At 42.3% G+C, this 17,811-nt stretch overlaps 1 protein-coding gene across 3 annotated transcripts in view; it reads right to left on the bottom strand.

Annotated features, from left to right (window-relative positions):
- Nucleotides 1–17,811, bottom strand: part of LOC136448559 (adhesion G protein-coupled receptor L2-like) — a 50,624-nt gene that overhangs the window by 28,273 nt on the left and 4,540 nt on the right. For 2 of the 3 annotated variants that reach the window (XM_066448169.1, XM_066448167.1), the window contains exons 1-3: nt 10,350–10,587; nt 857–957; nt 466–591 (exon numbers count right to left, since the gene is read on the bottom strand). In XM_066448169.1, coding sequence (XP_066304266.1) covers nt 466–591; nt 857–920 — 190 coding nt within the window. In that variant the 5' untranslated portion in view covers nt 921–957; nt 10,350–10,587. Of the gene's footprint in view, nt 1–465; nt 592–856; nt 958–10,349; nt 10,588–17,811 lie in introns of those variants that run through there. The other variant, XM_066448168.1, reaches the window with a different exon arrangement.

Raw genomic sequence — 17,811 nt, forward strand, 5'->3', positions numbered from 1 at the left:
GGGGTCACCGTCAGAAAATGTCAACCATCGTCTAACCTTCACGGTGAATACGTCATCAAGTTCACAGGGTAATGTCTAGTACTATATCATCTAAAGAGTGTGCATATTGAGCAAAGTCAGATCAGAAGAGACGTATTTTTGAAAGTGTATTCTCAAGATAACAGTTTACTCAAGCAACTGGATAGATTTTGGCAATGGGCAGATATTTCAGGGAACATCCACTGCCATTCATCAGTGACTGAGGATCTGTGGTTCAACAGACGCTGACGAAAGGTAGTGGGTTCTACCTGAAACGTCTGACCGTTTCCAAAATCCATCCAGCTGCTTGAGTAATTGTTATATTTTGCGTATCTTGGATGCTTAACCTTCAGCGACGAAATTTTGTTCTTTTTCTGTGCCCAGCTTGACGTGTGAGCAAGGAATCGGTAAGTAACAGTAAGCCCAGACAGCAACACCTTATCCTACCGATACATGTTCTGCCGTTCCACTCGAAGCCGCCCCCGCAATGGCAGAAGTATCCGTCAGGCCTGTTCAGGCAGACCGGGGTTTTGTGGTAGTTCGCTCGACACTTGTGTTTGTATTTCTCCTTCTCTGTGCGTAAACAATAATGGAAGAAGGGACATTGTTAGTGCAAAGCTTGAGTAGGTTTAAACAGAGGTCATCTACTAAGTTGTTGTATGTTTGGTTTAATACTATTTGCCAATTTGACTAAAAGCCTTAATTACAATCCCAATAGTTTTCTTCATCAGGCCGTTCTGGTAAGTACTTCAGTCTATTCACCTTGCCATACGCCACTTTGGTTGATCATTTCACGTTACTCCTGTACTTTTGTTATAAAAAGAATGACAATAATTACCTTTATTAGCGTGTATCCTTTGCAGAGAGGAGAGTAGAACAACCACCATCACTGCCCTCCACATCCTAACGGTCCTCTGCTTGTATCCTTACAATGCAAGCCTGTAGTGAGGGGAACGAAAAGGGATACATTATTTTCTTTCCTTTTCAAGTGTACAAATTTTTCCTGTGGTGAAGCGAAATCCTGTCGACATGTATCTTTACACCATTGTCCGAGAAATCCTCTGAATGACTATGTTTTGACACGCATTACATAGTATACTGCAACAATACTTTGAAGAGAGACAGAAGCTTTGCCTTTGTGAAGCTTTGAGAAGCAAACTAACACAAAAAAAGCCTTGTGTTAGACGTGTTGGAAGGTGCGCAAACCAATAATAACATGATTTACGTTGTTATCTTATACCGAAGACAGTTCTTTACTTGCATGGTCATAACTTTCGGCTCTGCTCATAGCGGTTACGTTAAATTACACCTCATGAAATGTGAGGTGCTTGGCAAAATATGGCAGCTCAATGTCTGGAAGAGCTATGGTAATACCTGTAGGCCTAAGAAATTAATGTCGTGTTTCCAGTTACCAGACTGACCCAAGCTAAACCGGTACCTGCCGTCTATGTCATTCTTTTATCGTCCGTCCGTCCGCTCTTTTAGATCTGACACCTGAGTGATAGAAATCAAAACAAACTTTCCTTATTTCATACCCAGATAACAGTTTAAGCTTTAAGCAGCTGATGTAATGAATATGCAGTAGCCACCTTCAGTAGTGTAGTAAACGGTATTTCATTCTTCCGTTTATTACTATACTTGTGCATGTACAGTTTTTATTTTCATTACAATAAGATGTTGAAAATACAAGCGCCCTAAGGTATTTCAGATTTATTGTTGGAGCACTTCTGCCGAAATCTGAAAAAAAAAGAATTCCTACCTACTGGCTCTAATTTTCTAAGGGTTGTAATCGGAAACACAGCACTTATTTTCCTGTGCTTTACCGTATCCGTGTCGTATCTTATAAACTGCTTCGGAATGCATATTGGACAGGTTCTGTGCAACTCTACAATGTGAAGGCAAAAGCACAATATGAAAGATATATACTGTCAACCCTGCCCATATATCAAAGTATCAAGCATTTCTTTCAAGCTATCTGCCCTCGCAAAAGCCACAGGGTTTAATCATGTATGAATAGGAGGAAGATTACTGAGCGCAGAGTCTGGATGCGTCAGGATCAGCCACACAGACTTGATTATATGAATGACCTCCGGTTGCGCATAAATTTTCGTCCTTTTCTTAAATAGACGTTGCCACCATACTGTAAATCATAAAAAGAAGCAGCAAAATTAGCAAATATGTGACATAATTTCATAAATTGCAAAAACAAAATATCAGAAACTAATAAGCAAAGCCTCCCAAAGTCAAAGATGAAGATGTGGGAGAACAAAAATAAAGAATTTATCTTTTAGTATACCATACTCTGTGTGTTCAGTCATTTATTCAACCTTCCTGACCACATACATGTATATTTTATAATGAAGGCAGCTTTTTGTGCACTTTTTTTTCGCACGCTCGCATCAGTTTTGGGGTGCCCAGAGGATGTCATCTATATAACAAGAGTCTGAGGACCCAAAATCTCCATGAAATTTGTTTTTTTTAAATGTTGTGTTATGTTTGTGTATGTTATTTGTTGTTTGGTTGTTATGTTATGTTTTATCTGCTTCAGGGTGGTTGTGTTTGTTTATATTTGTTTTATGTGGTCTGTTACGCCTCAGTGCATTTGTTTCTCCTTCTCTTTTGGCTCTCATGTGATCTCTCTTCATCTTCTTATGTATCTCTGACACCTGGAGACATCCCGACCTTGCCTACAAAGTTGTGTAAATTATAAACTTTCAGGGACAGCGGTTGATAGAACATAACTTTACAGGTGAATAAAAGACAGGGGTACAATAGATAAGCCGGGAAAGGTTACGAGTGACCAGATCATGTCAAAGTGCTACGTAGTTACCTATAAACTGGTAGCAATCGTAGCATTGTACGTTAAATATATTGTGGTCCACAGTACCATTGCCAAACCATTGAGAAAATAAAGCCAGACCACAACACGGTATGAGCAAGAAACAGCCTGTTAACAGGTCAAAGTGAATTTACACATAATCAAATGTGCGATGTGTCCTGGTTACTTCACATACCTTATGCTTTGGATCCCCATCATATATCCTTTGATCCACAGAAACTGATCTTGACCTCTTCTTTGCTATTTTCCCATATTATTCAACTGGGGTCCTCAAACATACAGACAGACTGACTGGAATGAGTTGCCTTACATTAAAACCATGTATAACTGTTCCTTTCACTACCTGCTGTCATTAGCTTCTAGTCTGGTCAAATCAGTCCCTACAGACTCTTAAGCGCCAACAGCTGTTAACAACCAACAGTTGCTAAATTGATTGATGGGCTTGGCAAGCTAAAGCCAACAGCTGTTGACAACTGACCCACTTACGCTATAGCTACTAACAAGCACCCAATAGAGGATAGGCCAACACAGCAAATATAGATTTCCCCATTACTTAGGCAAATTAAGTCCAATTTGCATAATTTGCACTTCATTGTATACAACCCTCTCTAAGCTACCTGCCAAGTAATTAACATGAGAATCTGTCGCTCCTTTCTTCAGTTATTCTCCTTTGAAAATATTTACAAACACGCCATTGCAGTTCCAGTGACACATACCAGGGGGCCCAAAATCGACCTTGACCTTTCTCCTCCCAGCACCTACCCACATACCAAATATCATTTCAATCCATCCACACGTTCTTCAGTTATGCTGATTTTAAGCTTCCGGTGACACATACATACAAACACGGTGACACAAACATACACACACGCGCACACACACGCAAACACAATAACTTCGCATGATTTGAACTTCAGTGTGTACATCTCCATCCAACCTACCAGCGTACCAAATAACATGAAAATCTGTTGTTCCTCTCTTCAGTTAAACCCCTTTAGAACATTTTTACAAATAGGCCATTGCAGTTCCAGGGACACAAACCAGGGGGCCCAAAATCGACCTTGACCATTCTCCTCCCAGCGCATACCCACATACCAAATATCACTACAATCCATCTACACGTTCTACAGTTATGCTGACTTTAAGCATACGACGACACCCATGCAAACGATTTACCGCCTTACTTATGCAAATTCGGTCTCATCTGCATAGTTTGCACTTAAGTGTGTACAACTTGGTCTAACCTACCTGTGTACCAAAGAACATGACGATCTGTCCATCCACTCTTCAGTTCTTCTACATTTAAGATTTTAACAAATACGCCATTGCAGTTCCAGTCACACATGCTAGGGGGCCCAAAATCGACCTTGACCTTCCTCCACCTAACACCCACCCACATACCAAAAATCATTACAATCCATGTACAGGTTTTACAGTTATGGTGACTTTAAGCGACCCGTGACACAAACATACACACAAACACCAAACGCAAGCAAAACAGTATCTCCATGAAAAAGCCTTTTTTCATGGAGATAACAAATCAGTGTTACGGCGTTACCGCGGCAGAGGAGCACCAATGGGACTTCGAGGCGGCCTGGCGACGCCACGAGCGCTCTTTGTCTTATTCTTAGAGATGTTTAGATTGTTCAAGGTATTGAACTGTGTTCATTGGGTCAGGATGCATATTTCATAAGCACGTGAGCGATTCTTTTATCAGATCCCTAGTCTCTGCCTAGAAGGGAACATCTGTGATGATTTCTAACCTAGAAAGGTACATGACAGGAATACACACTTGGTGGGACGGTGGAAGAAATCCTCCAATTCATTTCGGGTGGTGTGGAATATTCCGAGCACGTGGTTGTGTTAACCCGTAGGCCTGCGTGTACGATAGATGGGACCGCCGAATGTCAGCGACGCCCGGGGGACGGCTCACCCAAACATTACATTCTGTAACTAGCGGGTAAGATGCATACATGAAAGATTTTTGTCATTCGTTTGTACGCGAATACTCCAGGCCTCATTTCCAACGAGATATCAAAACAGGAACGTCCCCTGCAGTACCGTAGAAAGCCGCTAGGAGGCCCATTAATTTATGTATAGTATACATGCACACTAGGTCATGGGTACCGACCAAAAGGTATATTATTAACACCGGTACAAATTCTGTGGAAATTTGCCACAGAAATCGAACCCACTTAAAGACAAACCCCTAAAAGAGAGGAAATCATCGTCAAGACAGACTTAGCAGCTCTTCAAGATCACTATTGGCCTAGACTTAGCAATACCACACTGGTATAGCAATACCACACTGGTATGCCTATGTAGGGATTGCACGTATGATTTGCCTTGATCCCCCTGACTTCTCTTCTTTGGAACAACTTCATCCCGATTGAAAACATGACAAAGGATGACAGGACCAGGATTGATCATTTTCTAAAACCCACCCGGATCGTAAAAACGTACATATCTCTGGGCCCAGTTCTGCGCCATCATCTGTCTCTAGTAAAATCAGTTATCTGTATTGACATTTACGAGCGGGTTTTATGGTCCATGGGCAAAATTCTCATTGATCGCAGCATATAAAAAGAATATTTCCTGACTGTTAAGTGCTTTACGGGGAAAATGATTCACTATTGTCTGTAGTGTATTGATCTTGCAGAACACGTACATTCCATTGATTCTTCCATCTCTTTCTTTATTACTTATAAGGTGATAAAACATTTATCAATTCAATTTCTTACTCTTGAGGAAGGAAACGTGCCACTTTCCCGAACGTAAATGAGCACGGAAAATTGGGTGTTTTATCACTACTTAGAAACATCCGAGTTGCCAGTATAGAGGCTGCTGTTTAATTGAAACACTTGCAATATTGATTACCTATGAGCAGATGGTGCAAACAGTCTTCGTTAGCTGATTAATATTAATAGTTCACAAGTAACCTCTTAATGGAAAACCATATCTTTCATGGGATGATAAGAGGGTATTCAGTGATTTGTCAATTTGCAGTTACTAGACTTGCTTTTTCTACTGATGCAGCTTTTTTGTGGTCAAATATGTTGATTTGACAAGAACCTAAGCTAGATGACACATTCAGCATTGGGAGTAAACTATATTTGGTGGTTGGCAAAAGTTAACGTTGGAAAATATACTAGCTGGCACAACCAACATTAACAATAAACTACTATAATAGCCAACACAGCTAACGTCGATAATAGCCCTATCGGCAAAACCAACGTTCACAGCTCAGTACACAAGTCTAGCTGTGCAACAAACGTTAATAGTAACGTAACTGGCACAACCAATGTTGACAACTAGTTGGTACAACCCAAATTAACCGTGAACTATGTTTGTCCTAAAGTACTGTAAACTATAGTTGAAACAACCATTAGTTAGTGGAGTATCGAGCCTGCAGCAGTTGGAGGACCTGGTTTGACCTGTAATCCACATAGATGGAGCTGGCGGATGTTACCGGGGGGAATTATGGACTAATGTGGTTACTTAGTGATGTATCTGTTATAACAAACCACCTCGGTGACTGATGTAAAGCAAGACCAAAAATCTTTACTACTGTAAATCACTTTAGCGGCAGGTAAATATAGCGGTTTGGGGAAAATGGAGTAGGTCATGGCACTTGATATTAATGGTGAAAACAAACATTACTGGCTTATGTATTAGTGATCAAATATTAGTGATGATGAACTTTTAGCTGTTGACTAGTGACAGTTAGATTAGCTAAAATTAAGTTACAGTTAACAAATCAAGAATTACAATATTTAGGAGCTTGCCATGTTTGTATCCGTTTACCGACATGACCGAATATACCTATTTATTGATTTCTATGGGGTTTTTTTCATTGCGAAACAGATTTCATTGTAGTCACGTCTGTCCCTGCCGTTTCTTACACCACCCTTTTGTCGCCTGTTTCGTTAACGGTTTGAAGTCAAACAATCGTGATAATGAAGGCCATTATGAACCGCGATTGGCCTCTCGTTCGCGTTGAACGAGCGTCGGAGTAGGTGAATTTGGTTTTCCGGCAATTATTCCCCCTGAAGTGATTATAGCTGGGGAATATTTCCCAGGCGTATACGGAGTGATTGACTGGGGCGGCAGACGGGGGGAGTATATTGTTGAGATATGAAGATAATCACTGTTCGCTATAGGCAGACACGTGCACTGGGCGCACCATGGTACTACCAGGAGAGGAAAAATTGGCGTCTGATTATGTTTGTGTCAACTCGCTTTGATTGCGAAGAGATTAACGCCGTGCTGTTGATAGCTGCTTGATAGATGCGTGTCTTTGCTGGCAGTCTTCCATAAAGTTGGCACAGGCAGGCGATGCACACCCACACACGTGTTACCAGCTTTATATATACGGTTTTAGGTACAAAGGGTCATATAGACTTATAGAGGTAGATTTTTCTAATCTCAAAGGAGATCTTTCATTTGGCGAGACAGTAATGTAGTATCCATTGGAAGAAATGTGTGTCCATGACCAACCCCCCTCTCTCTCTGTCTGTCTCTTTCTCTATCTGTATCTCCCCCTCCCTATATACGTAACTTGTTACTAAAAAATACAATTGGTTCACAGACATGTGATCACAACACCACCTGTGTAAAATGTTTCTGAGAATATCGCACATGGTCAACATCATGAGTCAAAAGACTATCTATGTTATTGCCTGCTTTAATGCAATGTTAGCGGCAATCGAGCATTGTAATGTTATCTTAAGGCATGTACATCCACAAATTAACGTTTTGACCATTCGTCCTACAAGTTCGATTTGTGTTCTTGATATTTGGTACTAGGGCAAGTTATGCATGTGACAGATGTTCACATCAAAAGCGGAATAGGGGCAGATAAGGAGAGCGTTCTGTATTCCCTTGCGAACGTTGGTCCTCTTAATTTGTAGTGCAATCACAACACTGTCTCCCGGCTCGCAATCACACTCCTTGCACAGCGATCAAGCGTGAAGTGCAGCTTTAAACACACGCCGATGGTAAAGCACGATGTGTGCGATATAAAGGACTTTGTGTACAATATAAAGGACTTTGTGTACAATATAAAGGACTTTGTGTGCAATGCAAAGGACGTTGTGTGCAATACAAACCACGACGTGTGCAACATAAACCCCGCTGTGATGCAGAAAAGCTAGGTGTGCAATATCTAAAACATGCTGTGAGCAACATAAAACACATGCAGAACATCTAGTGCAGCATAAAACACGCAGTGATGCAGATTATCAAGATGTTCAATATGAAACACGCTGTGATGGGGAACATCTAGGAGTGCAATATGCACATGTAAAGCATGATGCGTGCAATATAAAACATGGTGGCTGTGATGCAGAACATCAAGAAATGTAATATGAAACACGCTGTGGCCCAGAACATCAAGGAGTGCAATAAATAAAAGACGCTGAGATGCAGATTATCAAGATGTGCAATATCAAACACTCTGTGGTGGGGAACATCTAGGAGTGCAATATTTACATGATGTGTGCAATATAAAACATGGTAGCTGTGGTGCAGAACATCTCGGAGTGCAATATGTAAAACACGCTGTTGTGCAGACCATCTAGGATTGCAGTATAAAACACGCTGTTGTGCAGACCATCTAGGAATGCAGTATAAAACATGCTGTTGTGCAGACCATCTAGGATTGCGGTATAAAACTCGCTGTGGTGCAGACCATCTAGGAATGCAGTATAGAACATGCTGTTGTGCAGACCATCTAGGAATGCAGTATAAAACACGCTGTTGTGCAAACCATCTAGGAATGCAGTAAAAAACACGCTGTGGTGCAGACAAATTACAAATTACTCTTCGATACAAAATGTACTATCATGTGCACTGGATCCCAGCCGCGCCTGTTAAAAGGTCAAGTGGTAATAAAGGAGTACGGCAACATTCCTCCTAGACTAAAAAACAAAGAAGACGAACAACACACAAAAACACATCTGTATCCCTATGGGACAACGTACAATACGGTTTTCTCGTCGGTTCCCGTATTGTTGCCAGTTTTTAATTCGGCGGATACAGAAAGCAGCGCTCCCCTAGTGGTTATTGCGTGAATAGAAATCATAACATCCATATATAAGAGGTACTTGGTCGCCCTCCTCCCATTGAAAACAAGCCCCGCAGATCGATAAAGGAACCAGAAATGCCTGGCGTAACATTCATGGTAAGCGGCGTGTGGTGGCTACGGCAGGAATGCGTCACTGGTTACCTAGAGGATAACAAGTCCGTTCCAACGTTCCAACTATGGCCTTGTGCCCTCTCAGCATGCGGCGATATATACATACATCTTTGTCAGGGCATGGAAAGTATCAACTCTAGAGATCTACGTCTGACGAATGTGTCAGCTTATAAGTGTTTCAAATGGCCTTCGGCCTCATACTATGTAAACGCAATGCGGGGGCAAACACATTTCATCGCAACAAAGTGTTGAGTGTCACCGTGTATTCTCACCGGCATTGAGAAGCGAAGCATCTCAATAAGCAGTGGCGCCAATCTCATCTCATACTTTGTTTCGAGGGTAGAATTTTGAGAGGACTGTGGCACAATGAATAAATCTATTGCTGAAACATTAGTCAAATTAGTCGACCTATTCGATGCTTCTCTTACAAAATTAACGGCATTGCCTTCTGTGGAATAGCTGTGTCATACACGATCCCAACTTATGATCGCCTGCAATATATCGCGTAGGTTTCTGCAGTAAGATATCCTATGATAGGAAAGGCCTCGACTAAAATCCAGCATCCGAATAATTGTGTTTCCCCGGCCCCAGACAATTACTTGGGCTATGACAGGTCGTGCGATTGGAATACATGTTATTCCGTAGACTGACTTTTCGTGGGGGAAAATACGTATCACAGAATCCACCGTTATAATTCAAACGTACAGTGCCCCCCAATAGACATCATTTTTATGTCACTCTGCTTCTATTTGCGTTGATTTCCTACTGACACATTAGAGACATTCCCGTATCTGTGTAAACACCTTAAGTAGAGCTTCGTCTGGCAGAATGCTCGAGATAATGACTATGATTCTTACTTGTTGTATTAAATGAGTGCAGTGAAGTGAGGAGTAAATGCCCGAACTACTGTGCACAGATAAACACGGTACATGTATGTCTGGTCCCCTACCTTTACACATCTGGCGCTGAAACCCTGTGATACATGTATGCAGACATGCACCCCCGGTCCCACTAGCTCATACGATAGCCTCATGGTTATTCCATGTTTACAGTGTGTTGCTTGTAATCCACACGATGGATGCATTTTCATGATTTCTCGTGGTATGAAAATAGTCGACTCACATTAACATTGTCTGAAACAGCCTGTGCAAGAATAATAACACGCCACGCCTGCTTAAAAAAATCACATTAGTATAAACCCATACACGTACCTTCTATCTTAGATGAAAGGAAGCAGTGATGTATTTGTAGAATACTATGGCTGGGAAGAAAAGGGGGAGAGTGATGTGTACGTACCTGGGAGCACGGACGCTTCCAAGAAACATGGTGGACACACAGGGGTGATGGTATAGATCCTCGTACCCTGTCGCTAGGATTGCCAGAAGCAAAATACTCAGGCACAGATCTCTCTCCCTCTCTCCAATTATGTACAGGGCAATGCGCACTTCATGAATAATTTTTCAGCGGATTAACCATCCATGGCTTTTCAATATGTCTTCCCCCATTCAATTATACTCCGCACTCGCTACCTCCACTCTTACAAGCTTCCGTGCCGGTCCGCGTGTGTCATAACGTGCAGTTCTATTGATTACCATTTATTACACACGTTTCTATTTTTAACTTCGATATGAAAGGCGGATAGTATTATATTTCTACGTCAGGAAAACGTGCGATCCAGAATGAGACCAGTCACTAGAATGCTGACGTATTTTGGGTACAAATTATGAATATTCTTCATTGAAATGGACACGGAGAATCGATATGTTTTAAATTCAAACCACAGGGAAGGAAAACCCTGCACAGAAACCCCGGGAAGACACGCTTGCACGGAAGTCCTATGGAATAAACCCTAGCGCAGAATATCCATGTGATAAAAGCACCACTGTCAAACAAGTCCTAGCCAAAAGAGCCAGTAGGAATGGCCCCTGTAACAATAAGTAATTCTGTGAATACTGTTGTGTTATGTTGTTTTATGTACTAATGTATGTGTGAATAAAAAACTATGAATATTGTTTTGGTCATTAAGTAATCAGCACATATTCAGATCGGAGGCGTAACACAAATGATACACGATTAGGAGGACAATTCGCTGTTCCGCTGTAAGTCAGTTCTGGGCGTAGTGCCATTCAATTGGTTGAATGAATGGATGGATGGCCTCACATCTCAGACAGGGTAAATGGATAAATGCTGGTAGGCACTCATCTGTTCACGGAGAGCTATCCGCGTCCCACATACAGATTTAAACACCATTGCCGTCTTTTGTGGTTTGCCCCGGGTGTTTGTCATACACACTCTGACAAGTGTATGGAAATGGCCCATTTGATAATAATGGCTATTTGAATATATTTTTCATCCCCCCCATCACGTGACCCCCTGCGGGAGGCTGCCATGGAAAATGGGAATTCTGCACCGACGACGTGAAGCCCGGGCTGGCAATGGTGATAAAAACTGCTTACAAGCGGAACGTAATGGGAGCGTTCCGCCGAACCGACTAACGTTTTCTTCTAGAGCTACCACAGCGTGCAACTCGTGATAGCTAGTTCTAAGGAAAAACAATAGATAAAACTGGCTGTGAAGTCGATGTGCTACGCTGATGGTAGTAGTTACACCGGCTATATACGATATAAATACCACCTGGCTAAGTCATAAACTTAAGTCCATTTTGCTGAAGAAACTGTTACGCTTGTTGGTGCTTTACACTGTTTGTATCTGCATTGGCAATCTTCCATGACTGCCTCTAGACACCAGTTTTGTGGGAGACATACGTCCTGCATACCTAACAACAACTTAACACCATGGTTTTGTTCATTAGAACTGAGCTGCAGTTTCGGATGAGGTTGCTAGGGTAAATTCAATCGTGTCTTCATTAGTGCAAGACCCAAACCACGTACCGAATATCATAAAAAAATCCAGGTTACACTATAGAAACAACATGAACAGCGACTATAACCCTAACCAACCAACCAACCAACCAAACAAACAAACAACCAGCTAGCCAACCGACCGACCGACCGCCTGACTGACCGACCGACTGACCGACCGACCGACCGACCAACCAACCAGCTAGCCAACCAGCCAACCAACCAAACAACTGACAGACAGGCACACAAACCAACGTCGCCAGTTTGCCTCAACTGCGCATCTGCAGTGCTTCCTAGCAATGCAAAAGCTTACTGCAGTCTGAGTGATGGATTAAAACACATCCAACTGCGAAGAGCAAACAATTCAATAATCAATATACTATGTAAGACTCCTACCATGTAATGATGACATTTTGAAGATATATGTAATGATTTTGGCACTCTGTGTCAATTTCCCTCAATGGACTTGATCTTATGCTAGACACTGTTGCCCAAGACTACAAAACTTTAAAAAACATTGCTTTTAAGTTCGCGTGGTTTTTATTTCGCGGTAGGGAGAAAATGGAGTGTTCGCGGTGGTTTCAAGTTTGCATTTGAAATATAAGTAGCGCTACAGTCATAGATGGGCAAAAACTTTCGCGGTGGTTTTAAGTTCGCGCTGAATAGTTCACTGCGAATACCGCGATCATAAAACCACCGCGAACATTTCTGCATTTACAGTATCTTCTTATAATCCGTGGGTACGGTTTTATAATGCCAGTGAAGGTCTTAGTCACAGCACGTAAGCAGAACCAAAAGAAGAAACCGCCGCCTGGTTATTCTGTAAAACACAGCATTGACCCTAAACATGAAAGATAAACCCGACCCAAGTCTTTAGATGCATTCGTCCGCAGGGCTTTCATCTTCAGGATGCGCTGCGGCTGGGTCTGTCACATGGTCTGTGGAAGCGGGATTTGCGTTTCTCGAAGGCTTTTCAGGCTAACAAATTGGCCGAAGGGGAGGCATACCACTGTGCGGGTGATTTTACCAGGGCGAAGGGTGGGTCGTTATGTACATACAGTAATAGTACGTAATAGTACGGTTTTCTAATTCTGACCAAGGGGAGTCAATGAACCTCCTTGCTTTGACAAATCATGTTCATTTCATACTTACATGAAAAATAGAGATTATGTTTTAGGCATCGTTTGTTTCTGTAATTCTACATTTGTCCTTCAATTTATTGACACGATAACTCAAGAAGGCCTGAGTGGATTGTCTTGATATTTGGTATGTGGGTAGGTCTTGATTAGACCTAGGAATTATTAGATTTTGGGCCTTCTAGCCGCTTGTTATGGTACTGCAGTGGAACGTCCGGTTTTGATTTTTCTTGTCGACCACGATTGGGTGGTAAATAGCTCTAGCTCTAGTAGTTGTTGTTACTTACTTCACGTCTGCCAATAGGCCACTTCGAGACAGTCGGAATCTAGTTTTATATATGATTCATAATTATCTTAACACTATGACTTTATTCGTAAAAACTTATTCAAATCTGAGTTTTGACTAAGTTAAAAACGAACTTGGCATAATGCCGCAAGTGTCTCTTGTTAAATGTCTGGCTCCTAGACGCTTACAAATATGTGTTTGTCAAAATTACCCATATTCGCATTTCCAATTCCCGGAGACACGCCGATGCAAACAGGGCATATTCTACAGAGGTAACAGGTACTTGACCTGTTCATCATATTAAATTCAAAAGTGTTATCGATCGATCCAAACCTCCTTGGTCGATCCAACGTGATAGGGAGGGGAGGCGTCCTGTTCGTACATGTCAGTTTACTGTCCTTTGTTCCGTGTCCATTCAGACCCTTTAGCGCCAAGTGGCATATAGGCCGGCAAGTTTCCTTGATGTTTACGTAGCAGGGTATATTTTCACATGAAGGGGTTGCTAGAGTGCCCTTCAGCGTGTTAGAGGGGCCTCCAATAACACGGCCCCCCCATTTCATGTCCCTTCCGAAAGACGGGTACAACCCCAACCGAGATGCCCTCCATAGGATTGATCCGGGGTTTCGCAGCAACTTATTGGAACCTTGATTCCGTGAGAGACTTCGTATTACCGACAGGCTGACTGACGCTGACACAAATTTTTGTAAAAAAAGTAATCCCCTAAATGATGATGATGATGAATTCCCTAAAGCGTCGATTTGTTCCCTTGTTACTACGTGGCCTCTTTAGCCTCCACATCATCAACAACCTACACCCTGAGATTGTGCTGGTGTGCATTATTGACGGATTCCTTTTCCAGTCTAGAAGAAGGAGAATGTGGATATCCGCGGCTTATCTCATCAGGGGTTTCTTATGTGTCGCCTGGTGGAAATAGAGAAGTCCGATTTCTTTTAATTCACTGATACTGGTAACAGAGGCCACTCTATTACCGTCTATGTGTTTGAGCAGATGCGTCGATTACATTTACGATCGGAATTCTGCGCCGCGCCCGGATTTACCTTCGTCGGTAATTCGGGGCATGCATCACTGATCCATGCTGTTATTCGCTGACACAAGGCATTAAGAATGGATCGTCGTTGCTTTTCTCTGGGGAGATAGGGGCATTCGCCTGAGGAAGAATGTTGAACCATTCGGACCTAGGTATAAGGGGTTTGAACTCACGTAACCAAGTATCGTCGGCCATGTTGGGTCGTGATACCTGGACGTTGCTAGGTAAATTTGAACTTATATGTAGTAACAGTTACATATACACATTACACATATATACATACGCTATACACGAGCAGATCTATAGGTGTTTGTGTTTGCTTGTAGGTACAAGCTGCGCAAGACTGGACTGTAAGGTTTGATCCACTCACACCGGAAAGGACCCCTAACCTTTTTGTGGAATCTTCAACGTGCTGGGGGGGGGGGGGGGTCTCTCTCCTCAAACACGAGGCTTTACGTGCCATCCGAGAGGACGTTCCTAACCGAAGCTACGTACTCATTTCAACGAGTGAGGAAATAGTTATGTAGTGAATTTCTCAAGGACACAACAGTTGGGCCTGCCAGAGATCCAAACCCAGAACCTTTAGATTCTAAGTCAACAACCTCAACCACAAGATCACCTTGCCACCTAGCAATGATTATTCATGGTTTAACCAACCAACCTGACGGCTGTGACGTCACGTGGGACCACCCTAGTATCTTCAGAATACTCAATACCTGCTGCGTAATCATTCTGAAACATGGCTCAGGCTGTGGCGCCATCAGTACCAACATCACCCCTCGCACGGTGTGGGGTAATAAACAACATGTCCACACCAGGTATCATCCTATGGCCCACCACACCGCCAGCGCTTTCATTAGCCTGGTAACCATACCATCGTGATCTCCATGCTAGCGCAAGTCGAGGAAATTCTTATAGGGTTGGTTTCAATTACTTCGCTCACTACGGTAGTATTCAGAAATGCCGACTGGAAAGACAGGCTGTCAGAACAAGGCCATTGCTTGGTTTGGCTTTGGCCCCTAAGACGGTCCGTTGGTGACCAGGCTACATTTCCATCTACTCACTCAAATATCACGGTATAGAGGTAACGAGTGAATCATTTGGTCTACAAACCCATTTAGCAACTGGGTCAATCGATATCTTCCTTTTATCGCGGACCTGCCATGGTAACGAGGCATTTATTCAGAACAGTTGATCGAAATCTACCTCCCTACGAAACGAAATTGAACGTAAGGCAATCTACACGATTTCTAGATATGAGAAAGAACACGGAATCACTCAAGATAGACACCAATTTAAGATCTATCATACACATTTAATCCGTTGAAACATACTTGGAATGATCTACGTCTTAAGAAGAGACAGTCGATAGTTTTCCCTCATTACAATCACAGTTGTCTATCGCAAACATCATATGTAACAGCTTTATACGAATGGTGGCAGGATTTAAAAAAAGATCTAAAGGACTTAAAAGGTCGCTGGCAAATTCATCAATCTTTTATCTTAGCGGAAGGGTTTGAGCTTATCGCTCATCTAAATTTCAGTCAGAACTTCCTGGTAATTTTAGATACCGGGTAACGTGCGTAAGGAAAGTAGCCTCTGGTACAGTACCTTTGAAGAATCATCAAAAGAAGGTGTCACCCTCATGCGCCAGTGATTATCCCCTAGTCGCCATGGCAATTAACGCTGTGTCGGGTCGGTGCCAAAGGGCAGGCGCGCCAAACCGTTAATAGGAAGCCCTCCGCACTCCGAGACCCTTCAAGCGACAGCGTCAGCTTAGGTTGAACAGAACTAATTGTCAGCCCAGTGTATTCATCAATACACAATGAAGTCACCCCTTTTGTAACTATGATACTGATGAGTTCCACTGTGCAATAATGATGACTTTGTTGCAAATGCATACCCTAGCTTGGGCAAACAAAGCAGAACAATTATATACAAGAAGAATGAAAAACATTGACAAATCAAAGGTGGAATAACAGCTATTCTAGATACATTTTGCTTGTTTTGCGATGCCTCTGCCGACTTAGCCAATGCAACGGTTCCTTGAGTGGATGTTTGCCGAGTTAAAGGTATTTCTGTGCTTCCTGTCACTAAGACTGTTTGCAGTATTGGCAGGGACACCCTGTCAGTAGCTATACCCTCTCAATAAAACACTTATCGCGGATCGAGAGTCATTAAGGAGCGGCCATTTGGTTTGGTCTCTATGTCAGGCAATAAAAGACATTAAGCTGAAAATCGGTGTAGTGACATGGACGAGGTTTACATTTCCAAGCGTCAAAGGACTTACTGCACTTGACAATTCTATGAGGCTGACTTCTGAAATTTTCTTTGTTTTACGCCACGATCAGAAACCCATTCCTTTATATGACACATACAAATAACATTTGTGACTGAACGTCAAGTGTTGGGTTTTATGTGACTAAGGAGTCTCGCTACGAGCTACATCTGTAGGAGGCCTTGTGGTTGAGTTATGTACTATACCTTATGTACGGTCTCCTGATGTCCTTATGATGTGGCTATAGATCCAGGGTCAGCGCTTTGAGACCCCGAGTAAAGAAAAAAGAAGTCGGTCTACAGTGATGACTACACCTGAAAAACACAGCAGCCTCTCACAACATGGGGCTGATCCACCTCAAGACGAAGATGTCAGCGCTACCGACGTTCCTGATACTTTTGCACTTACTGCGAGCTCTTCTAATGCTTGTTGCCAGGGAGACGATGTGGTGATGTTGGGACTATAAGCCTTGAAGTCTGCCACGTACGCCCGAGGTACGGACTAACTGCACCGACCGCCGAGGGAGGCGCTGATGATGATCTGCTCCCACAGAACATAAGCAAGCCATGTCTGATGGATGACACTACTAACGTTAGAATACAAAATAGGCCTGGGTAGGTAGGAAGCACCATCCGTGTTGGAGGAAGAGTCTATGCACAGTTACTTTAAAGAAAGCAGAGTTATAGCGCTGTTCCTTGTCGTAAAACATGAAAAAACACAATCCCCCCTCGGCATTACTTAACAAATAGATGGAGAAGGAAATAGGAAACATGATAGATATCTGAAAAAAAAAGTGAAACCTTTGAATCTTGCTCAAAATTCACAAAACTCTGTTTGGAAGTTTCCTATGCTAATTTCACTTATCTGCATGCAGTTTTTATTGGCAAAATCATGAGAAAAGCATGAAAAGGAAATTGACGATTGCTTATTATACCAAGATGTAACGCACATATGAAAACACTTAAAACGCAAAATATCATTGGGGACTTCTCAATGTGGAATTTTATGTGGATGTACATATACCAGATATACTTGTTTATCGTGAAGTTTTTGTCACAAATGCAGATAGCATTGATTCCATTCAATTTTTCTCCGATCATTACACAAAATGAAAGGTTCCGACCACAAATAACATACGCCAATAAAAAG

Source organism: Branchiostoma lanceolatum, chromosome 14 (assembly GCF_035083965.1).
Source record: "Branchiostoma lanceolatum isolate klBraLanc5 chromosome 14, klBraLanc5.hap2, whole genome shotgun sequence".
In the NCBI taxonomy this organism is placed as follows: Eukaryota; Metazoa; Chordata; class Leptocardii; order Amphioxiformes; family Branchiostomatidae; genus Branchiostoma; species Branchiostoma lanceolatum.